At 43.8% G+C, this 25,373-nt stretch overlaps 3 protein-coding genes across 3 annotated transcripts in view; 1 reads left to right on the plus strand and 2 right to left on the minus strand.

The window, feature by feature from the left end:
- The window catches only part of LOC310724284 (uncharacterized protein), a 699,798-nt gene that overhangs the window by 628,911 nt on the left and 45,514 nt on the right, over positions 1-25,373 (plus strand). The gene's annotated exons all lie outside the window — the stretch shown is intronic.
- On the minus strand, positions 14,951-25,002 carry LOC310724295 (uncharacterized protein). The gene is made up of 2 exons (XM_083538118.1): positions 24,937-25,002; positions 14,951-16,561 (listed from the first exon to the last, which is right to left on the minus strand). Exon 2 carries the CDS (start codon positions 16,559-16,561, stop codon positions 15,386-15,388), a length of 1,176 nt encoding a protein of 391 aa, XP_083394244.1. The 5' UTR covers positions 24,937-25,002; the 3' UTR covers positions 14,951-15,385.
- Positions 14,951-25,373, minus strand: part of LOC310723807 (uncharacterized protein) — a 544,801-nt gene continuing 534,378 nt past the window's right edge. The window contains exon 5 of the transcript XR_014532788.1: positions 14,951-15,140. The gene's annotated coding sequence lies outside the window, so the exon portion shown is untranslated. The remainder of the gene's footprint in view (positions 15,141-25,373) is intronic.

The raw sequence follows: 25,373 nt of genomic DNA on the forward strand, positions 1-25,373 counted from the left end.
TATCTATCTATCTATCTATCTATCTATCTATCTATCTATCTATCTATCTATCTATCTATCTATCTATCTCTCTATCTATCTATCTATCTAAATGTACAAGAAATAAAAAATAGCTCCTACAGTGAAATAAATTGTTTTTATTGTCATTTTAATCATATGCTGTACAGTTGGTGCAGTACACAGTAAAACATAACAATATTGCTTAAGCACCGAAGTGCTCCATAATACAAGACAAAATGACACAAAGCAACACAGAACTAAAATCTAAGTAAGATGTAAGGTGTCCACCCAATGGCCCAATGACGGAATCCACTGGTGTGGGTAAAGGTATGCTGCGTGTTAGTCTTTTGCGCGGCTGTAAAAGATTACTCAAATGGATTGCACTTTGTTACAAGAATCAAATTTTTACCTCTAATCTGACTATAATTTATAATAAAGATTTAACTTGAAGATCTCTAATTTAAGCTGATCACCTTATTGGTTGCATTCCGTCTTTTCAATTAATCATTCATTATGGATCCGGAGTCGCTTAGAAGCTTGTGCTTGGCTAACGATACCTGCTCAAGGAGGCACATTGGCCAGTCCGAATCTTAGTCAGAGGATATAACGGTAAACTAATATTCTTTAAGTAGGCCTATCAATGCTTGCTCGTGCATAAAGAATAATGTATTTAGCCACTTAGTTATAACTTGCTAAATCAGTGATAGTCAGAAATCAGAAGCCCCCAGACGTTGTGCTCTATGCTCCATCCGTTCATGAGCCTTCAGTTTGTACTATCCTGGTCGTAGATTTGCGGTAACACCAGGCTACATAATCAACTAGATATAAATGATTTCAGGAAGTGAGTTAATCAAGAATTTTACATTTATTTGCCAGGCAATAATCAATAAACAAATGTCACATCTAAAACAAATAATAGAAGCATGACATGATCAGCATAAAACCAAATATTTTGACAATGCAGTTTACTGAAGAAATGTGTAAGAATCACTGTACCTGGCAATAGAGACACACAGAGAAGTTCTGACTACAGAATGCTTGTTTCACCAAATTTCCTTAAATACCGAAACCATTGTAAACACTTGTAAAGTGATAAAAGCTTTGCAAACCCTTTCTTGGGACAGGATGTGACCTATAAACCGAATGTCACCTAGAACACCTGGTAAGGATCTTCTCCGGGGCAACCCTTATGTCAGTAGGACAGAATTTCCCCAAACCTGGGGTCTGATATGGGACTGAGATCATATTTCCAATTACACTAAGACCTTTAAAATGATACCAAACATGTGAAGGTAATTTGTATACATTCCAAAATTAAAATTATTACAATATGCAAGGAAAGTAGCTTGAATTCCGGGACCCTCTAACCCAGCCAACATTTTCATGTGGGCCCCATGTGGGTTTTTGATGGGCTGTCACTTCGGCCCTGCATGGGCAACCCAAATGGGGCCCAGAGAAATTTGTCCATCCGCTCCACATGGGCCCCATGTGTGTTAGCCCAGAGGGGCGACTGATGGGTCCATGGTGGGCTCTAAGTGAGGCCTGTATAGGTGTTCTTTATATGGGCCCATTTGGGTCCCAAATAGGTGTTAAAAATTGGGCAAAAGTGGGGTCAACCCACAAATGGCCCCTTTATGGGGTTGTTATGGGACCACAGTGGGTGAGATTTAGATCCCATTTATTAATTTCATGATTGATTTCTGTGGGTGAACTTAATGTCTACTTAATCTTACTATGGAAAATCCACTGTCAAACCATTTCGAACCTCAGTTACAATGTAAAACTGTGCCTGACCAAACAAATAACTAATATTAGTTGATTTTATGTGCTGCTCTATGATTAAAATTACATGGTTGAATATTTGAACTGTGCAAAATAAATGACTTCAACTCAGAATGTGTGAATCACATTTAATTTAAATTAATTCAAGTAAAAAAAAACAGGAATAAAAGAATTACTAATGTAGAATAGTTCACTGGTGGGTCTATGCAGATTCCTCAGCTGCACACCTACAAAACAGTAAAGAAAGAGAAGACAGAAAAGGAAATTTAGTAAATTTTAAAATACTACCATTCACAGCAGCATCTAAAAAAACATGCATCAATATAATTAAGACATACCCTAGAATCTCATCAGTGAATTGTTCCCACCTCTGCCTCGCACAGTAATAACTTATGCTGGGGGACCAGTCATGGAGTCCAAAACTTATGAATGTAACAATTAAAATATCAACCTTGCGTCTGAACTTGACTCTTAAATGAATATTTGGCTTTTGCCAAAATCCAGTGATTGAACAATGATTCTGATCAGCTGAAAGATGTAAGTCACACCTCGGAAGTTGCAGTGCGTTTCTGAGTTCAACGCAGTTGCAGTGCGTTGAACTCAGAAAGTTCAACGCACTGCAACTGAAGAAAACATATGCAAATAGAAAAAACACCAGCAAATTAAGAAAACATCTTCTTAATAACACGTGCTGCAAATCCTCACAACGCAACTAAATACAGAAACGTCCTGCAAATCCTCACAAAACAACCAATTCATTTGCACTGCAAATAGCACAGACCACAAAATAAATGTTTCATGGGGACCCCAACAAGTGACGACCCCGGGATTGCTTGTTCAGTGTCTATTGATCAGTGGTGTTGTTGATGATCTGAAAGGTGAATTTTTTGTTCATTTTAACATCCTGATCATGATTCCTTGGCTTTGCCAGTTAACATAATAACGTTTTACAGTTAATTGTGTATTTCATCAAATTATTTAGGATAATAATATCCAAAAGGCCAAGGAATCATAAACAAACAATGATAAAATAAACAAACAACTCACCTTTCAGGTCATCGACACACATCAACACCACTGACGAATAGACATTAAACAATAAGCAGTCCCAGACGGGTTTGTCACTTGTTGTGGTCCCCTTGAAAGATTTATTTTGTGATCTGTGCTATTTGGTTGTGTTGTGAGGATTTGCAGCGTGTTTCTGTGTTTGGTTGTGTTGTGGTGGTTTGCAGCACATGTTTGGTCAAAATGATAACGTTGTTTTTTTTTATTTGCTGGTGGTTTTTTCTATTTGTATGTGTTTTCTTCTCAGCCACTGTATAGGATGCCTTGAGGATAAGTAATTTATAAGATATTTTTTCATCTCAGGGTGGAGTATTCCTTTAATTAAACAAAGGCAAAAACACTGATCGGGATAAAATATTATTAATTGTGCAGCCCTAGCTATAGGTTATATGACTTACACTTCCGGCTGTACTGCCCTCTGATCATGGTCCCACTGGCCTCTCAAAGCACGGTTGCCTTCTCTGTCTCTTGCATTTGTGGACCATTTACCAAGCGCTTTCTCCAGCTCTTTCTTACTGACAGTATTCAGCAAACGGTTCTGCTTCAGGCTTCCTGTAAAGCAAAAAATTAATATAAAGTAGAGCATGCTACTGCATCAACCAGGGCACAATCCATTATTTGTATGCATGCAAGTTACATGAGCATAAGACTATCAGTCAAAAAAAAAGACACAACAATCACAAGGTTGTAAGCACCTTCTAATCCACCATTTGCCCAAACTGTTAATTGATCTAACTGACTTTATGAACGGCGCAAAATGACGTTTATTATCTTTAACGTAATCATAACGTATCATATTTTAAGTAATGTTTAGAAATGATATAAATATGATTTTTATTTTTTTTTATCACCTCTACCTATTTAACCTAAATCACATTAAAATAATGTTAAGTATTGTCACCGTTTCCTCAGAGCTTTTCTCTGTGTATTGTATATACACGTTATAAAGGTAGTGAATGAGAAAGATTACTCCACAGTGCTTTTACTGTTTCACCCTCCTGTTATCATGATGACACTATATGGAGAAAACACGGGTGAAAATGATTTGAAAAGTCGTTATTTCCACATTTTAGTAGACAATGTCTGCTAATCGTTAAGAATGTTCAGTTTTCCACAGGTATTTATCTCTGAGGTAAACCAGTTCACTCTCCACACTTACCTTCTATATATCGTGCCTGTAACTTTAATTACCACAAATCTTTCAGAAGTATACATTAAATGAAAGCAACAGTAAAATGTGATTAATTTAAAACAAAAGATAATTTCTTACCATGACAGAGATGTCAGGTTATCCAGGTCAGGTCAGGTCAGGTGATCAGTGGTATTGAGTGATGACCGTTTCTTCAGAATGAGAAGGCGGGAACACAGGAGCCAATGGGAGACTCTATGAGCTGCACAAGCGATTTTTTTCTTTTTTTTAACTAAAGGTCGTACTTATGTTATTGTTAATATACTACATTTTTGTTTCGATCATATAAAACACGCAAAAAACATATCAATTGAATTTATCATCAATTGAATAATATAGCTAAATATAGCCCAAATGTGGTCCATACAGGCCCTCGAATAAACAAACTGGGCAACCTAACTGGGGCCCACATTTAGCCCATCAAAGTGCCCACTCTGCCCCCATGCCCACGTGATGCCCATATAACCCAGATAAAACCCATGTGGGGCCCATGTGTTGGCTGGGACCGTCGCCCTGATGAAGGCCAGGCAGCGTCTATACCACCTGAGACGCTTAAGAGACTTTAAATTACCCTCTCTGGTGCTGAGGTCTTTCTTCAACTGCACCATTGAAAGTGTCCTGATGGGTAGTATCTATTCTTGGTTCGAGAAATGCACCATGCAGGGCAGGCACCAGAGGGTGGTGCAGTCAGATGAGCGTTCTGAGCTCCCTGACCTGCAGGACATGTACAGCAAGCGGTGCTGGACCAGGGCCGAAAAGATATTCAAAGGACCTCAGCCATCCCAATAAAGAAGTCCTCTTTTTTGTGTTGCGTTCAGGAAAGCGCTTCCGATCCTTGAAGGTAAACAGAGGGAGAATGAGGAGGAGATTCTGCCCACAGGCCAGTCGGAGTCTAAACCAGGAAAACACCTAACATGTGAACACTTTAGACACTTTAAATCTGACCTATTGTCAATATCAATATCTATATATTATTTCTTTCTGACAAAATTTCAGCCAGTAAGTAGTAACTTAATTCCCCTGTAGTTACTGCAGATCTGCAAGTCTCCCTTATTCTTAAAGATCAGTACCAGCACACTCCTTCATTCCTCAGGCATCCTCTCACCTTCCAAAATCTTGTTAAACAATCTTGTTAAAAACTCCACTGCATCTCTCCTAAACATCTCCATGCTTCTACCAATATGTCATCTGGTCCAACCGACATTCCACTCTTCATCCTCTTATTTGCAGCTCTCACTTCCTCCTTACTAATCCTATCCACTTCCTGCTTCACCATCTCCACACCATCCAACCTTCTCTCTCTCTCTCTCTCTCTCTCTCTCTCTCTCTCTCTCTCTCTCTCTCTCTCTCTCTCTCTCTCTCTCTCACTCACTTTCCTCGTTCATCAGCTGCTCAAAATACTCCCTCCATCTTCTCAACACACTTTCCTCACTAGTCAACACATTTCCATCTCCATTCCTTATTGTTCCAACTTGCAGCACATCCTTCCCAGCTCGGTCTCTCTGCCTGGCCAATCGATACAAATCCTTTTCTCCTTCCTTAGTGTACAACTTCTCCTACAGCTCCTCATATGCCTTTTCCTTACTTTTCTCATCACTCTGTCGAACCCAATTCTGTTTTTCCAACCTCTTTTTCCTTCTGCTCTCCTGCACTTCCTCATTTCACCACCACGTCTCTTTGTCTTCCTTTCCATTTCCAGATGTCACACCAAGTACCTTTCTAACTGTCTCCCTTATCACTTCTGCAGTAGTTCCACAATTATCCAGCACCTCTTCACCACCACCGAGCCTGTCTGACCTCTTTCCTGAATCTCACACTACAGTCTTTCTCCTTCAGTTTCCACCATCTGATTCTTCTTCCAGTCCTCTCTCTCCTCGTCTTCTTCTTCATCTCCAATACCATGGGACATGACATGGGGTTACCAGCATGACACTAAAACAGGTAGTAGTAATGACTACTTTTTATTTAATGTACTTAATGTCAGAGCCCAAACCTCTTTACCTAAACTTGAGTAAAAAATTGTATAGTCAGTACAGTCCCTGAGAAAAGTCTTGTCGAAAACAAAACTGTCAAAAAGTATTCTAATATTCACAGCTTGGTAAAACCCATTGAGTCAATTTTTGCAAAGACATAAGTGTTGTTGCCTTGTCATATGAGCTTCACCTGTGACTAATAATGGATCAATTAGGTCTCAGGTGTGTATAAAAAGAACCCCAGTACACTAGACCTTCACATCAACTGCAACTAGACCTCTGCAAACATGCCTAAGAATGACTGTGAGACTAAAGTTTTGATTATCAAGAGGCTGAAGACCAGATCCACTGCTGATGTGGCAGACACCTTCAATGTGTCTCAGCGTCAAGTACAGAGGATAAAAAAAAGATTTGAAGAGACTGGAGACGTTCTTGACAAGCCCAGGTCAGGCAGACCCCGCAAGACAACTGTTCGAGAGGACCGTTTGTTGGCTCAAAAATCCAAGGCCAACCCATTTTCCACTGCAGCAGAGCTCCACGAGACCTGGTCACCTGAAGTCCCTGTGTCAACCAGAACAGTTTGTCGGATTCTGTCTCGAAATGGCCTCAATGGTCGAATAAGTGCCCAGAAGCCAGCACTAAACAAGACAATTGAAAAACCGTGTGGCATTTGCCCACAGTGTCAGGGATTCACCCTGCCACGCCCCCCTCTGTAGCTGTCAGGGATTCACCCTGCCACGCCCCCCTCTGTAGCTGTCAGGGATTCACCCTGCCACGCCCCCGTCTGTAGCTGTCAGAGATCCACCCTGCCACGCCCCCCTCGATAGCAGTCACGCTGCTTCCCAAGATTACCGACAGCTGTGGCTCATGAAAGATCAGACTACATAAACTCACGTTCTTGAGTCACAGGCTGATCGCGTGGCTGCTCGACCGCCGGCTGTATATGCGAATTCCACTTCCGACTTGGATTACTCATTGCCGAAGGCTTTATGGATTATGCTTGGGACATTCAAACTCATAGCGGACAACGCGTATCGAGCGGATGTCTTTGTTTGTTGTTTTCAACGGCTTATGAGTGTTTTTGTGTTGTACGGTTGTTGAAATAAAAGGACAATGATCGGACTATATCGGCTTCCGCGTCTGCAGCCTGACAGAACGACAGACCAATACCGAACGCGGATTCGCCATTCCGCGATTCCGACCGCAACGGATCGGCAGCTGAACCCGGCTTCGGATTTCCTCCGGAAGCTCAGTGCCGCTTCTCGCGGTTCAGTTCCACAGAAGCCGGATAATGAGAGCGCGGCTGCGCCACGCCTCTCAGAGAGCGCGAGGGGATTACCGGCTCGTTACTCGGGGAAAAAAGACGAATTGGGCGGATTTCTGCAAGGCATCGGCGAGTATGTGGCTGTTAACATTTCCCGGTTTCCTTCCGAACGATCCAAGATTGCCCTCTGTATTTTCCTCCTGTCTGGAGAAGTTCTTGCCAAAGCCAGCTCACTATGGAGCGCCAAAGGGGGCAAATTCGGCTCACTCGCCGAATTCAGCGGGCTGCTTCTGGGGAAGTTGGGGATAGAGGTGGTGGATCTCCACTACAGTACCCTTGAGGAGAAAGGTGCTCCATTCCAAGGTTCTCAAGAGCACGCGGCTCCGTGCCAGATCTCCCATGAGCCTGCAGCTCAGCCCCAATGTTTTGATGAGAGGGCTGCTTCATCTCAGGGTCTCTACCAGCGTGCTGCTGTGTTCCGGGGTTCTCGTGGACGCACCACACCATCTCCGAGCGTCGGCGAGCACACCATGCCGTCACAGAGCTTCTACAGGTGTGCCGCTCTGTTCCGAGGTTCCCGTGGGCATGCCACGCCGCCACAGTGTCTCCAGGAGCGTGCTTTCCCGCCACAGAGTCTTCACGAGAGCGCCGCACCGCCACAGAGTCTTCACGAGAGCGCCGCGCCGCCACAGAGTCTTCACGAGAGCGCCGCGCCGCCACAGAGTCTTCACGAGAGCGCCGCGCCGCCACAGAGTCTTCACGAGAGCGCCGCGCCGCCACAGAGTCTCCAGGAGCATGCTTTCCCGCTGCCACAGAGTCTCCAGGAGCATGCGTTCCCGCCGCCACCTCCGGTCACAGAAGGCGAAGTGACTCCTCCGAGTCTCTCTCCAGACGACGCCACATCCCAGAGCCCCTTCCAAGGCGACATCTCGCCCACAGAAAGCTCGGCTCCGCCCCAGGACCTCCAAGAGAGCTCCGCCCAGCTCCAGGTCCCTCCAGAGAGCTCCGCCCAGCTCCAGGTCCCTCCAGAGCGCTCCGCCCAGCTCCTGGCTCCTCAAGAGGGCACGACTCCGCTCCAGGCTCCTCCCGAGAGCTCGTCTCCGCTCCCGGCTCCTCCCGAGAGCTCGTCTCCGCCTCCGAGCGACCCCACGAGCTCGTCTCCGCTTCAGTGTCCCAAAGAGAGCTCCACTGATGTCGTGGACCTCCAGGCGAGCCCTTCTCCGCTCGTGGATCTCCAGGCAGGCTTCACCTCATTTCCAGGCTGCTCAGTAGGCTCCGATCTGCTCCTAAGGGTCCCAAGGAGCGCCCCTACGCCCAGGGGTTTCCCTGTGCACTCACCCCGGCTCCAGGACTGCGAAAGGGAAGTTGAACCGCTGCCCCCGGGTTCCACCGACGGCGACTGCTCACCCCATAGTCCCGCAGAAGGCGACGGCTCGTCTCCAGCGCTCGCAGAAGGCGACGGCTCGTCTCCAGCGCCCGCAGAAGGCGACGGCTCGTCTCCAGCGCCCGCAGAGGGCGACGGCTCGTCTCCAGCGCCCGCAGAAGGCGACGGCTCGTCTCCAACGCCCGCAGAGGGCGACGGCTCGTCTCCAGCGCCCGCAGAGGGCGACGGCTCGTCTCCAGCGCCCGCAGAGGGCGACGGCTCGTCTCCAGCGCCCGCAGAGGGCGACGGCTCGTCTCCAGCGCCCGCAGAAGGCGACGGCTCGTCTCCAGCGCCCGCAGAAGGCGACGGCTCGTCTCCAGCGCCCGCAGAAGGCGACGGCTCGTCTCCAGCGCCCGCAGAGGGCGACGGCTCGTCTCCAGCGCCCGCAGAGGGCGACGGCTCGTCTCCAACGCCCGCAGAGGGCGACGGCTCGTCTCCAGCGCCCGCAGAGGGCGACGGCTCGTCTCCAGCGCCCGCAGAGGGCGACGGCTCGTCTCCAGCGCCCGCAGAGGGCGACGGCTCGTCTCCAGCGCCCGCAGAAGGCGACGGCTCGTCTCCAGCGCCCGCAGAAGGCGACGGCTCGTCTCCAGCGCCCGCAGAAGGCGACGGCTCGTCTCCAGCGCCCGCAGAAGGCGACGTTTCGCCCCCGGGCTCCGCAGAAGGCGACGTTTCGCCCCCGGGTCCTCTTCAGGGCGAAGGATCGCATCCAGGCTCCACGCAGGGCGAAGGATCGCATCCAAGCTCCACGCAGGGCGAAGGATCGCATCCAAGCTCCACGGAGGGCGACGTCTCGCCCCCAGGTCCTCTTCAGGACGACGGATCACCCACAGGATCCCCTCTGACGGCGACGTCGGTCCTCCAGGTCCCTCTGACGGCGACGTCGGTCCTCCAGGTCCCTCAGAGGGTGGTACGACGTTCCTGGTCTCCGCCCGGGACGTCCTCCACTCCCCGGTCATTGTCATGGTTGGCGTCCAGTTCCGGTTCCCCGCCATGGAGATCGCTCCGGCTCCAATCCCCGCCAGGGGCTTTACTCAGCCTCCCGTCAGCACCGAGGGCGTGGCTCCGTTCCGGATCCTCCTGCAAGGTGTTGTTCCATGCCGGCTCTCCGCAAAGGATGCTCACCAGGCCTCCGTTGCTCCCAGGCGTCTAAGGAGGCCTTCCTCGGAGTGCCCTGGCCCGCCTGGCATAGGTGGGTTTTGGGGCGTCAGGTGTCGCCCCTGGATGGGGGGGTACTGTCAGGGATTCACCCTGCCACGCCCCCCTCTGTAGCTGTCAGGGATTCACCCTGCCACGCCCCCCTCTGTAGCTGTCAGGGATTCACCCTGCCACGCCCCCGTCTGTAGCTGTCAGAGATCCACCCTGCCACGCCCCCCTCGATAGCAGTCACGCTGCTTCCCAAGATTACCGACAGCTGTGGCTCATGAAAGATCAGACTACATAAACTCACGTTCTTGAGTCACAGGCTGTCGGTCGTTATATTGTCAAGCTGGACAATCGCGTGGCTGCTCGACCGCCGGCTGTATATGCGAATTCCACTTCCGACTTGGATTACTCATTGCCGAAGGCTTTATGGATTATGCTTGGGACATTCAAACTCATAGCGGACAACGCGTATCGAGCGGATGTCTTTGTTTGTTGTTTTCAACGGCTTATGAGTGTTTTTGTGTTGTACGGTTGTTGAAATAAAAGGACAATGATCGGACTATATCGGCTTCCGCGTCTGCAGCCTGACACACAGGCCCACAGGCCCACAGCCTGCTAAAAGGATGGACGCTGGAAAAGTGGCAGAAGGTGGATTTTTCAGGTGAATCTTCTGTTGAATTACACCACAGTTGCCGCAAATATTGCAGGAGACCTACTGGAGCCCACATGGATCCGAGATTCACCCAGAAAACAGTTAAGTTTGGTGGCGGATAAATCATGGTCTGGGGTTACATCCAGTATGGGGGTGTGCGAGAGATCTGCAGGGTGGAAGGCAACATCAATATTCTAATACCAAGAAAACTTAGCGACCTCTTATATTCCCAACCATAAAAGAGGCCAAATTCTGCAGCAGGATAGTGCTCCATCGCATACTTCCATCTCCACATCAAAGTTCCGAAGAAGAAGAAGATCAAGATGCTCCAGGATTGGCCAGTCACCAGACATGAACATCATTGAGCATATGTGGGGTAGGATGAAAGAGAAAGCATGGAAGATGAAACCAAAGAATATTGATGAACTCTGGGAGGCATTCAAGACTGCTTTCTTTGCTATTCCTGATGACTTCATCAATAGATTGTATGAATCCTTGCCAAACCGCATGGATGCAGTCCTTCAAGCTCATGGAAGTCATACAAGATATTACATTTGGATCTCACAGCACCACTACTTGATTTGCTCAATTTGTTCAATTTCTGTATAGGTGACAAAACCTTTCTGTCTTGAATAAATGATAAATCTTTTTTCAGTGAAACTAATTTATTTCACTGCATTAAACATCATTTGGGAGGGTTTTAGCTTTTCATATGAGCTATTTCTAACACCAATTGATTAATAGCATGTGTTTCTACAAAATAGATAAGCAACAAGACTTTTGTTAGGGACTGTACTTCAACTTTTACCTGAGTATTTTAAAACATGAGTATCTGTATTTCTACTGAGTGAAGGATGTGTGAACCTTTGCCACCACTGGCTTTAATTATGAAATGTTTGCCAACATATTACAGTTATAATCTAGATAAATAGTACTAATATAATACCCATTTTGTGCAATTTGTATAAGGTATTTCAGTGTGTAAACTAATCCTAATGTAATAGTGGAGCAAAAGTGTATTTATATACAAGAAATCTGTATTATTTAGTTTTTGCAACACTGAGCTGCACACATATTCAAACCTGTAATGTTTGCTTATACTATACATTTAAATGAACCATATTAACTTGGTCAAAAAGCACATTGCACCATTTTCTTTATATTTAAGTGGAAATTAGTTTTGTATTTGTATGCACATGTAATTTTCGTATGCAGCATGTAGTGTAAATATCCATTAGATTTGAGTTATTTTGGTTATTAATTAACTTTTATTTCCATTTGGTGATAAAGCTCGGGTGTTCTTGTATTCAGAGCAGTGAGAACTGCATACAATTCTAGACTGAGAGTGTCACAGTTGGAACCTGGAAACACAGATTTTAATACTCCCACATTAAAGTTGATTGCTTTCCATTTTATTCTTTCTGTATAATAGAATTTTGTTATTAACTGAAATTTAATTTAGTAAATAACAATTATGATTTGTTGATACTTCATAATCATCTATCATATAGAATCAAAACATTGTTTCTATCACCAGCATTTCTATTTTCTTCCTTAGAAAAAGTAAAGTATAAGTTAAACAATAGTAAGAGAAAAATAAGTGAACTGTTCATGAAATAATCACAAAATTTTTTTTTCCTGAAGACGTTTTTAATGACAACGAGACTCATACAGTCCATTTAGAATAATCGACTTTTAACATTCACCTTAATCTCAAAGGTGTCCAGTGAAGTCGAGATTAGAGCTCTGTGCAGGCCAGTTCAGTTCTTCCACACCAAACTCATCCAACCATGTCTTTATGAACCTCAGTTTGTGCACTGTGGCATGGCTGGATTAATAAAGGGCCGTCTCCAAACTATTTTCACAATGCTCAGGTAGCCTCATACATGGTGCCATAAAGTGTAGTTGTAGTGTAACTGTAGATGGACCAACAATGTTCTGATTGTGTCCAGTTTGTTAGAGCTAATTAAAATTAACATTACAATTTAAAGTTCCCCCGATATTTACAGTACAATTTCCCTTTACATCCCTTCAAATAAGAAATTTAAGAAGATGATTTGTTTTATGGTTGTATGTTAGAGCACTTGTGGTTCCTTAATGAGTGTTGATAAACATAGCTTCGTCCACAGTGTCCACAGTGGTACAGCTTCTGTCCTGTATGAATCTGCTGGTGGCTGAGGAGGGCATGCTGAGCACTAAAACTCTTCCCACACTGTTCACAGGGATACGGTTTCACTCCTGTGTGGATACGCCCCTGGATGGGGGGGTACTGTCAGGGATTCACCCTGCCACGCCCCCCTCTGTAGCTGTCAGGGATTCACCCTGCCACGCCCCCCTCTGTAGCTGTCAGGGATTCACCCTGCCACGCCCCCGTCTGTAGCTGTCAGAGATCCACCCTGCCACGCCCCCCTCGATAGCAGTCACGCTGCTTCCCAAGATTACCGACAGCTGTGGCTCATGAAAGATCAGACTACATAAACTCACGTTCTTGAGTCACAGGCTGTCGGTCGTTATATTGTCAAGCTGGACAATCGCGTGGCTGCTCGACCGCCGGCTGTATATGCGAATTCCACTTCCGACTTGGATTACTCATTGCCGAAGGCTTTATGGATTATGCTTGGGACATTCAAACTCATAGCGGACAACGCGTATCGAGCGGATGTCTTTGTTTGTTGTTTTCAACGGCTTATGAGTGTTTTTGTGTTGTACGGTTGTTGAAATAAAAGGACAATGATCGGACTATATCGGCTTCCGCGTCTGCAGCCTGACACACAGGCCCACAGGCCCACAGCCTGCTAAAAGGATGGACGCTGGAAAAGTGGCAGAAGGTGGATTTTTCAGGTGAATCTTCTGTTGAATTACACCACAGTTGCCGCAAATATTGCAGGAGACCTACTGGAGCCCACATGGATCCGAGATTCACCCAGAAAACAGTTAAGTTTGGTGGCGGATAAATCATGGTCTGGGGTTACATCCAGTATGGGGGTGTGCGAGAGATCTGCAGGGTGGAAGGCAACATCAATATTCTAATACCAAGAAAACTTAGCGACCTCTTATATTCCCAACCATAAAAGAGGCCAAATTCTGCAGCAGGATAGTGCTCCATCGCATACTTCCATCTCCACATCAAAGTTCCGAAGAAGAAGAAGATCAAGATGCTCCAGGATTGGCCAGTCACCAGACATGAACATCATTGAGCATATGTGGGGTAGGATGAAAGAGAAAGCATGGAAGATGAAACCAAAGAATATTGATGAACTCTGGGAGGCATTCAAGACTGCTTTCTTTGCTATTCCTGATGACTTCATCAATAGATTGTATGAATCCTTGCCAAACCGCATGGATGCAGTCCTTCAAGCTCATGGAAGTCATACAAGATATTACATTTGGATCTCACAGCACCACTACTTGATTTGCTCAATTTGTTCAATTTCTGTATAGGTGACAAAACCTTTCTGTCTTGAATAAATGATAAATCTTTTTTCAGTGAAACTAATTTATTTCACTGCATTAAACATCATTTGGGAGGGTTTTAGCTTTTCATATGAGCTATTTCTAACACCAATTGATTAATAGCATGTGTTTCTACAAAATAGATAAGCAACAAGACTTTTGTTAGGGACTGTACTTCAACTTTTACCTGAGTATTTTAAAACATGAGTATCTGTATTTCTACTGAGTGAAGGATGTGTGAACCTTTGCCACCACTGGCTTTAATTATGAAATGTTTGCCAACATATTACAGTTATAATCTAGATAAATAGTACTAATATAATACCCATTTTGTGCAATTTGTATAAGGTATTTCAGTGTGTAAACTAATCCTAATGTAATAGTGGAGCAAAAGTGTATTTATATACAAGAAATCTGTATTATTTAGTTTTTGCAACACTGAGCTGCACACATATTCAAACCTGTAATGTTTGCTTATACTATACATTTAAATGAACCATATTAACTTGGTCAAAAAGCACATTGCACCATTTTCTTTATATTTAAGTGGAAATTAGTTTTGTATTTGTATGCACATGTAATTTTCGTATGCAGCATGTAGTGTAAATATCCATTAGATTTGAGTTATTTTGGTTATTAATTAACTTTTATTTCCATTTGGTGATAAAGCTCGGGTGTTCTTGTATTCAGAGCAGTGAGAACTGCATACAATTCTAGACTGAGAGTGTCACAGTTGGAACCTGGAAACACAGATTTTAATACTCCCACATTAAAGTTGATTGCTTTCCATTTTATTCTTTCTGTATAATAGAATTTTGTTATTAACTGAAATTTAATTTAGTAAATAACAATTATGATTTGTTGATACTTCATAATCATCTATCATATAGAATCAAAACATTGTTTCTATCACCAGCATTTCTATTTTCTTCCTTAGAAAAAGTAAAGTATAAGTTAAACAATAGTAAGAGAAAAATAAGTGAACTGTTCATGAAATAATCACAAATTTTTTTTTTCCTGAAGACGTTTTTAATGACAACGAGACTCATACAGTCCATTTAGAATAATCGACTTTTAACATTCACCTTAATCTCAAAGGTGTCCAGTGAAGTCGAGATTAGAGCTCTGTGCAGGCCAGTTCAGTTCTTCCACACCAAACTCATCCAACCATGTCTTTATGAACCTCAGTTTGTGCACTGTGGCATGGCTGGATTAATAAAGGGCCGTCTCCAAACTATTTTCACAATGCTCAGGTAGCCTCATACATGGTGCCATAAAGTGTAGTTGTAGTGTAACTGTAGATGGACCAACAATGTTCTGATTGTGTCCAGTTTGTTAGAGCTAATTAAAATTAACATTACAATTTAAAGTTCCCCCGATATTTACAGTACAATTTCCCTTTACATCCCTTCAAATAAGAAATTTAAGAAGATGATTTGTTTTATGGTTGTATGTTAGAGCACTTGTGGTTCCTTAATGAGTGTTGATAAACATAGCTTCGTCCACAGTGTCCACAGTGGTACAGCTTCTGTCCTGTATGAATCTGCTGGTGGCTGAGGAGGGCATGCTGAGCACTAAAACTCTTCCCACACTGTTCACAGGGATACGGTTTCACTCCTGTGTGGATACGCTGGTGTGATTTGAGATGATCCTGTTGAGTAAAACTCTTCCCACACTGTTCACAGTGATACGGCTTCTCTCCTGTGTGGATACGCTGGTGTATTCTAAAATTACTCTTATGAGTAAAACTCTTCCCACACTGTTCACAGTGATACGGCTTCTCTCCTGTGTGGATACGCTGGTGTGATTTGAGATGATCCTGTTGAATAAAACTCTTCCCACACTGTTCACAGTAATACGGCTTCACTCCTGTGTGGATACTCTGGTGTGATTTGAGAGTACTCGGGTGAGTAAAACTCTTCCCACACTGTTCACAGTAATACGGCTTCACTCCTGTGTGGATACGCTGGTGTAATTTGAGATTACTCGGGTGAGTAAAACTCTTCCCACACTGTTCACAGTGATACGGCTTCTCTCCTGTGTGGATACTCTGGTGTAATTTGAAAGTACTCGGGTGAGTAAAACTCTTCCCACACCGTTCACAGTGATACGGCTTCTCTCCTGTGTGGATACGCTGGTGTGATTTGAGAGTACTCGGGTGAGTAAAACTCTTCCCACACTGTTCACAGTAATACGGCTTCACTCCTGTGTGGATACTCTGGTGTGATTTGAGAGTACTCGGGTGAGTAAAACTCTTCCCACACTGTTCACAGTAATACGGCTTCACTCCTGTGTGGATACGCTGGTGTAATTTGAGATTACTCGGGTGAGTAAAACTCTTCCCACACTGTTCACAGTGATACGGCTTCTCTCCTGTGTGGATACTCTGGTGTAATTTGAAAGTACTCGGGTGAGTAAAACTCTTCCCACACCGTTCACAGTGATACGGCTTCTCTCCTGTGTGGATACGCTGGTGTGATTTGAGAGTACCCTGCTGAGTAAAACTCTTCCCACACTGATCACAGTGATACGGCTTCTCTCCTGTGTGGATACGCTGGTGTCTTTTCAGAACAGCAATTTTAGTAAAACTCTTCCCACAATCTGAGCAGTGGTGCATCTCGAAAACAATATAAAATGAATTAATATACTGTAATAATTTTAGATTTGGTCTTGCATGTTTTCAGAAATGTCTGCTATAGTAATCCGAAATGGTTTGAAACAAGTTAAATGAGAGGCATTTTGAGGTCTTTTAGAAAACCTTTAACCTGTTAGGCCTCGACACAGATTTTGGGACTCACAGCTGAAAATGCGCTACCTAACTTTAAATGTTAACAGTCCCTCCTAAGAGTGGACTACATAAAAGAAGACACTTTGAGCTTTGATGTCCATTATTCACAGTTGTTATTGTTTAAAAAGATATTAAGTTATAGATGATTAAGTACCGGAAAAAAAATCCTTAAATGAAATCTTTTATTCCTTCATATATAAATACATGAAATCAACCCAGCCATTAGGGGGGCACAAGCCAGTGTACTCTTAGTGCCGGTCCCAAGCCCGGGTAAATGGGGAGGGTTGCGTTAGGAAGGGCATCCAGCGTAAAACATGTGCCAAATCAAATATGCGGATCACAAATGAGAATTTCATACCGGATCGGTCGAGGCCCGGGTTAACAACGACCGCCACAGGTATCGTTAGCCGACAGGGTACCGGTGGAAATTGGGCTACTGTTGGCCGAAGGAGGAGAAGGAGAGGAGGAAGGCGTCTACAGAGACGGCAGGAAAAGGAGCAGTGTAGGAGAGTAGAGGTTCGGGTTGGTACTTTAAATGTTGGTACTATGACGGGTAAAGGGAGAGAGATAGCTGATATGATGGAGAGGAGAAAGGTAGATGTGTTGTGTGTTCAGGAGACCAAGTGGAAAGGGAGTAAGGCCAGGAACATTGGAGGTGGGTTTAAACTGTTTTATCATGGTGTGGATGGGAAGAGAAATGGTGTAGGGGTGATTCTGAAGGAAGCGTACAGTAAGAGTGTAGTGGAGGTGAAGAGAGTTTCTGATAGGGTGATGATCGTGAAGGTGGAAGTTGAAGGGATGATGATAAATGTCATCAGTGCCTATGCTCCACAAGTTGGCTGTGAGATGGAGGAGAAAGAAAGATTCTGGAGTGAATTAGATGAAGTGGTAGATGGTGTACCTAGGAAAGAACGATTGGTGATTGGGGCAGACTTTAATGGGCATGTAGGTGAAGGGAACAGAGGTGATGAGGAGGTGATGGGTAGGTATGGTTTTAAGGAGAGGAATGTGGAAGGGCAGATGGTGGTAGATTTTGCTAAAAGGATGGAAATGGCAGTGGTGAACACGTATTTTAAGAAGAAGGAGGATCATAGGGTGACGTATAAGAGTGGAGGAAGGTGCACACAGGTGGATTATCTTCTGTGTAGGAGATGCAACCTGAAGGAGATTGGAGACTGTAAGGTGTTGGCGGGGGACAGTGTAGCTAGACAGCATCGGATGGTGGTCTGTAGGATGGTTTTGGAGGCGAAGAAGAAGAGGAGGAAAGTAAGGTTTGAAAGAAGAATAAGATGGTGGAAACTGAAGGAGGAAGAGTGTAGTGTGAGGTTCAGGGAAGAGGTCAGACAGGGGCTCGGTGGTGGTGAAGAGGTGCCGGATGATTGGGCAACTACTGCAGGAGTGATGAGGGAGGCAGCTAGAAAAGTACTTGGTGTGACATCTGGAAATAGAAAGCAAGACAAGGAGACGTGGTGGTGGAATGAGGAAGTGCAGGAGAGCATTAGGGGGAAGAGGTTGGCAAAACAGAAGTGGGATCGACAGAGTGATGAGAAAAGTAGGCAGGAGTACAAGGAGATGCGGCAGCAGGTTAAAAGGGATGTGGCGAAAGCCAAGGAAAAGGCATATGAGGAACTGTATAAGAGGTTGGACACTAAGGAAGGAGAAAAGGATTTATACCGATTGGCCAAGCAGAGGGACCGAGCTGGGAAGGATGTACTGCAAGTTAGAGCAATAAAGGATGGAGAGGGAAATGTGTTGACTAGTGAGGAGAGTGTGTTGAGAAGATGGAGGGAGTATTTTGAGCAGCTGATGAATGAGGAAAATCAGAGAGAGAGAAGGTTGGAGGATGTGGAGTTAGTGAAGCAGGATGTAGATAGGATTAGTAAGGAGGAAGTGAGAGCAGCGATTAAGAGGATGAAGAATGGAAAGTCGGTTGGACCAGATGACATACCGGTAGAAGCGTGGAGATGTTTAGGAGAGATGGCAGTGGAGTTTTTAACCAGATTGTTTAACAGGATTCTGGAAGGGGAGAGGATGCCTGAGGAATGGAGAAGGAGTGTGCTGGTACCGATCTTTAAGCATAAGGGAGATGTGCAGACCTGCAGTAACTACAGGGGAATTAAGTTGATCAGTCACACCATGAAGTTATGGGAAAGAGTAGTGGAAGCCAGGTTGAGAGAAGAGGTGACCATCTGTGAGCAACAGTATGGTTTCATGCCGAGGAAGAGCACCACAGATGCCTTATTTGCTTTAAGGATGTTGATGGAGAAGTATAGAGAAGGACAGAAGGAGCTGCATTGTGTATTTGTGGATTTAGAGAAAGCGTACGACAGGGTGCCGAGAGAGGAGTTGTGGTATTGTATGAGGAAGTCAGGTGTGTCAGAGAAGTATGTGAGGGTGGTGCAGGACATGTATGAGGACAGTGTGACGGCAGTAAAGTGTGCAGTAGGTACGACAGACTGGTTCAGGGTGAAGGTTGGACTGCATCAAGGATCGGCCCTGAGCCCTTTCCTGTTTGCAGTGGTGATGGACAGGTTGACGGACGAGGTCAGACAGGAGTCTCCCTGGACTATGATGTTTGCAGATGATATTGTGATTTGTGGTGAGAGTAGAGAGCAGGTTGAGAAGAGCCTGGAGAGGTGGAGATATGCGCTGGAGAGAAGGGGAATGAAAGTCAGTAGGTGTAAGACAGAGTACATGTGTGTGAATGAGAGGGAGGGCAGTGGAGTGATGCGGTTGCAGGGAGAAGAGGTGGAGAAGGTGGAGGAGTTCAGGTACCTGGGGTCAACAGTGCAAAGTAATGGAGAGTGTGTTAGGGAAGTAAAGAAAAGAGTGCAGGCAGGGTGGAGTGGGTGGAGAAGAGTGACAGGAGTGATTTGTGATAGAAGAGTATCTGCAAGAATGAAAGGGAAAGTTTATAGGACTGTAGTGAGACCTGCGATGTTGTATGGATTAGAGACAGTGGCATTGAGTAAAAGACAGGAGGTGGAGCTGGAGGTAGCAGAGCTGAAGATGTTGAGGTTTTCGTTGGGAGTGACGAGGATGGACAAGATTAGAAATGAGTTTATTAGAGGGACAGCACATGTAGGATGTTTTGGTGACAAGGTGAGGGAGGCGAGATTGAGATGGTTTGGACATGTGCAGAGAAGGGACATGAATTATATTGGTAGAAAAATGCTGAAGATGGAGCCACCAGGTAGGAGGAAAAGAGGAAGGCCAAGGAGGAGGTTCATGGATGTGGTGAGGGAAGACATGCAGGTAGTTGGTGTAAAAGAGGCAGATATAGAGGACAGGGTGGTATGGAGACGGATGATCCGCTGTGGCGACCCCTAATGGGAGCAGCCAAAAGAAGAAGAAGAAGATATAAATACATGAAATCAGTCCTGGAGCAATACAGAAAAATAATGGGTTAAAGCCACATGTCTCATGAGTTTATATTTATAATGAATGAAGATATCATAAAAAATGAGATTCCTACAAACATTTATCTGAGACTATGTCTGATCCTTTTCTCCCTCCCCCTGTTTGATAGAGACCTGCTAAACTCAGGTGATCATTCATACTCTATTCATACAGTCTGCATAGAAATGAACTGCTGACCATTAAAGGCTTTTGTTATACATGTTTGGGGCTATTGATGTTGATTTGGCATTCATATTGATGGCCAGTATGCCAGACAAGCTCTTGTTTTACAGCCATGGCCATTCATATTGTTGATGTCTGGCCATTCCAATCTCAACAACACACACACACACACACACACACACACACACACACACACACACACACACACACACACACACACACTTTTCAAGCATTTCTCTTATAAAAACAAACAGGCAATAAAACCAATAAAATCGTATAAAACTATAAAGGGAGATATATTGTAACTTACAGATGTAAAATAGCATCTCCATGCAGATCTCCAAGTCTTTGTTGTTACTCCGCCCGCAAAAATATTTTCCACATCGCTGCTTTTTTTTGTGTGCAAATCTCAGATAAAACAACTTTTTTGATTGTCCATTTTTTTCCCTTGTTTTCTTTGTTTGTTTGTAAACAAAGTCCAGTTAGCACGAGCTATAAACAGCTGTTTGTGTTGACCTGAGAGCTGCATCACTTCCTGGTTTGTCACTATGCACGTGCTACTTCCGGCGGTAAGAGTTTGTAAATTGTAATAAAATTTAATAAAGACTCATACATGTGGAGAATAAAATCCTCCCATATCGTTAGAATCCTGCACTTATTGGCTACATTTTCCATCAATCATTTTGTTTCCATAATGCTACTGGCTGGAAAGAAAAGGTTTGAAATGAGAGGCGGCGCATAAAAAAAAAAACCATGACAACATCTGCAGAGAGAGAGTAGAGACTCCACCCAAGATTCCGCCTCTTTTACTTTTTTATTTTTATTATGATTATTTTTTTTGTGGAAATAATAATGTAAGTAGTGCGGTTTTTTATGCATGTTGTTATTGTGTACTGCTTACACAAATTCAGCAAATACATTTGTTATACGTTTTCCATTGAAAAACAGAGATCTGAAATCACTGCTTGAGACTTAAAGCTTTAGAATGATGTATGTCATCATGGTCATGGTTACTCTTCTCCATTTTTATTTAATCTATTGCTAAATATCAACACCTGAAAACAATGGGCTCACGCAACAACAAAGCCTAAAGGGTTAACTATTTAAAACTTGTATAAAATCTTCCAAAATCCCCGATATTTATGTCTTCAAGGTGGAGGAGTTTTCCCAGTACCAGACCAGGCAGCATTATATCATCTTATTTTCAATTCCAGGAGACAGAGAAAAAGACTGTGGAACCTGTTGTGCTTCTGTGATAACATCAGAGCTTAACAGGATTCAGTCCACGATCACAAAGCTACCTGAAACTATGATTAAGCAATGTTTGGGTGATTTTGGATTTAGCAAAATACATTTCTGATTCAGAACATTTGCTAATAGTAGCTCTCATTAGACAAAGCTCAAAATCTGGACTGGTGCAAACAATCAGTACCTACTGAGCTGATCTGCATGCTGTCTTCCAAATGATGAGTGAAAATCCCTGTGCTTGGGACAACAATACATTGATGACGACTGCAGGTAATTATCTGTGGCTGTCAAAAGCAGCAACCTACTTCCTCCTAATGGCCTATGAGGGCATTTTCAATTAACTTGTTAGCATGTACCTCCACTTTCAGACTCTCAGCTGAAAATCACCTACCTAAATGTAAATGTGAACAGTTCCTGACCAGAAAGAAAGACATGCAGGTAGTTGGTGTGAAAGAGGCAGTTGTAGCGGACAGGGGGGTATGGAGAAGGATGATCCGCTGTGGTGACCCCTAATGGGAGAAGCCGAAAGTAGAAGAAGACGATGAAGAAGAAGGTGTTGCCGGGGAACAGTGTAGCTAGACAGCATCGGATGGTGGTCTGTAGGATGGTTTTGGATGTGAAGAAGAAGAGGAGGAGAGAGAGGACTGAAAGAAGAATAAAATGGTGGAAAGTGAAGGAGGAAGACTATAGTGTGAGATTCAGGGAAGAGGTCAGACAGGGGCTCGGTGGTGGTGAAGAGGTGCTGGATGATTGTGGAACTACTGCAGAAGTGATAAGAGAGACAGTTAGAAAGGTACTTGATGTGACATCTGGAAATAGAAAGGAAGACAAAGAGACGTGGTGGTGGAATGAGGAAGTGCAGGAGAGCAGAAGGAGAAAGAGGTTGGAGAAACAGAATTGGGTTTCGACAAAGTGATGACAAAAGTAGGCAGGAGTACAAGGAGATGCAGCAGCAGGTAAAGAGGGATGTGGTGAAGGACAAAGGAAAAGCCATATGAGGAGCTGTAGGAGAAGTTGGACACAAAAGAATTTCGAAAAGGATTTGTAGCAATTGGCCAGGCAGAGGGACCGAGCTGGGAAGGATGTGCTACAAGTTAAATTAATAAAGGATGGAGATGGAAATGTGTTGACTAGTGAGGAGAGTGTGTTGAGAAGATGGAGGGAGTATTTTGAGCAGCTGATGAATGAGGAAAATGAGAGAGAGAAGGTTGGATGATGTGGAGATGGTGAAGCAGGATGTAGATAGGATAAGTAAGGATAAAGTGAGAGCAGTGATTAAGAGGATGAAGAGTGGAAAGTCGGTTGGACCAGATGACATACCAGTAGAAGCATGGAGATGTTTAGGAGAGGTGCAGTGGAGTTTTTAACAAGATTGTTTAACAGGATTTTGGATGGTGAGAAGATGCCTGAGGAATGGAGAAGGAGTGTGCTGGTACTGATCTTTAAGAATAAGGGAGATGTGGCGACCCCTAATGGAAGAAGCCGAATGAAGAAAAGAAGGAAATAAGTCACTCTGGGTTTTACTGTACATCGTTTTTAACGCAGGTCCTTTTCTCCCTTCACCTGCTAGACTCCGGGGGCCACTCAGACTATTGTTATACATGTTTGGCTATTCATACAGACTGCATTCATACTGCATACATACTGATGGCCGGACATTTCAATGGACAGGAGGAGAATTCATGATCAGAAGCCATTAATCTCAAGTAGCAAGGAGCTGAACAGCTCTGCTAGTGCTAACGTTAATTCACCTATTTCTCCATCACCAGCAGCACTCCATTCTCCAACATCTATCTCCCCTACATGCCAGTGTACACACACACACACACACACACACACACACACACACAGCGGGTAAAATAAGTATTGAACATGTCAACATTTTTCTCAGTAAATATATTTCTAAAGGTGCTAGTGACATGAAATCTTTATCAGATGTTGGTAACAACCCATGCAATCCACACATACAACATACAAAGGAATCAAACCATACATGTCCATAAATGAAGTTGTGAAATGTTATGAAACAACACACACACACACACACACAAGAAAAAGTATTGAACACATAAAGACAGGGAGGTGCAAAAAGGAATGAAAAGCCAAGACAGCAGTAGATATCAATCAGTAATTAGAAAGCAATCCTGCCTATTGTCATTGTAAATTAATATCAGCTGCTTCAGTCCCAACTGATGGCCTGTATAAAGGTGTCCCATTACCAAGGTGTCACACAAGAAACATCTCATGATGGGTAAAAGCGAAGAGCTCTCTCAAGACCTTTGCATCCTTACAAACATACTGATTGCATTGTTTACAGAAGGATTTCTAAACTTCTGAATGTTCTGAATGGTTTGATATCTTTGTATGTCTGGATTTCATGTCTGTTAGTGTTAAGATGGTTCTCACACTGGTTTTCTAAACACATTCCTATGTTATCTTTATGGAAGTCTTTATCTGGACTCACATCTCTAGTTACTATGTTTCCTTACCAAATCAAGAACAGCTCAGGGTTATTCCAGTGTGTATATACTTGTCTGTTATCTGCAATAAACTGAAGAAGAACATTGTCGCCATTCTGTGTGCTGTGATTCTTCCCTGATCAGAAAAGACACCACAGGCATCGTTGATCACATGGGAAATAATAAAAATCTAACAATATCAATAGCACCTTATGAAATATATTTACTGAGAAAAATGGTGACGTTTTCAATACTTATTTTACCCGCTGTATGTTGTCTCCTGTTATAATCACATGTAAGCACTGCTTATGTTAACATACAGGCTTATGCTCTGATTAAACGGGGTGTATTCGAGCAGATGTAGTTGTGTTGGCCTATTTTGATAATAGATGCCTTTTAGGCTAAGACCACATGTTCTCTTTGGGTCCATCAACTCTGTGATTCCAGGCTACACTAGTACTCAACACAGTGGAAACATGTTTCTAATTTTCAAAAGTAATACTAATAAATGATCTTAAAGTGCGAGGCAGAAACTAAACAAACTTGCAGTCCTCCACTTAATACTTTACTTTAAAACTAAACTTCCTCTGGGAAATCACTGGGATACGCATGTGAATATTTGATCTGTTCACTGGTTGCATGTGTAAAAGCTGTTGGTATCAAACATTGTTTACTTCATCAACTGAGTAAAAAGCTGAAGAACAGATCAAATAGGACAATTGATTAAAGATTTGGGGAGAAATTTCGTGTTTCCTTGTAAAGGGATTGTTTTAAATAAATAAAAAAACAGTAGTTTATTGTGATAACTTTAAGTGTAAGGTATTTTTTTTTTATTATTATTTAATTTTAAAATACATTATGATGTATCTTTGCCCTCCAAACCACACTGAAAGTTGAGACATGAATAAATTGTACCTTTGATCCAGCAGCAGCAGGAGTGTGTGGAGGTTCTCCTAAAGATCTCCGTCTGGACTCTGATTTCATGATCAGAGTCAAGTCAAGTCAAGTTTATTTGTATAGCGCTTTTCACAACAGACATTGTCTCAAAGCAGCTTTACAGAAAACAACGGTGAAGGTGAATGGTGTGCGTTTGTCCCTGATGAGCAAGCCGTGGCGACAGTGGCAAGGAAAAACTCCCTTAGATGATATGAGGAAGAAACCTTGAGAGGAACCAGACTCAAAGGGGAACCCATCCTCATATGGGTGACATCAAGAGTTTGGTCATAAATCTTTCAACAATACAGAACAAATTGTGATCATCATAGATCCAGCATCAGCTTCTCCATGCCAGGGCCTTTAAACACTCGGCATCTACTTCTCCATGATCATCCATAGGTCCATAATCTTCACGA

Source organism: Silurus aristotelis, assembly GCF_946808225.1.
Source record: "Silurus aristotelis genome assembly, chromosome: 1".
Taxonomy (NCBI): Eukaryota; Metazoa; Chordata; class Actinopteri; order Siluriformes; family Siluridae; genus Silurus; species Silurus aristotelis.

Bases quoted from the DNA above. Each gene is read 5' to 3' on its own strand.
- LOC310724295 (XM_083538118.1), bottom strand. From the start codon at position 16,561: ATGCACCACTGCTCAGATTGTGGGAAGAGTTTTACTAAAATTGCTGTT.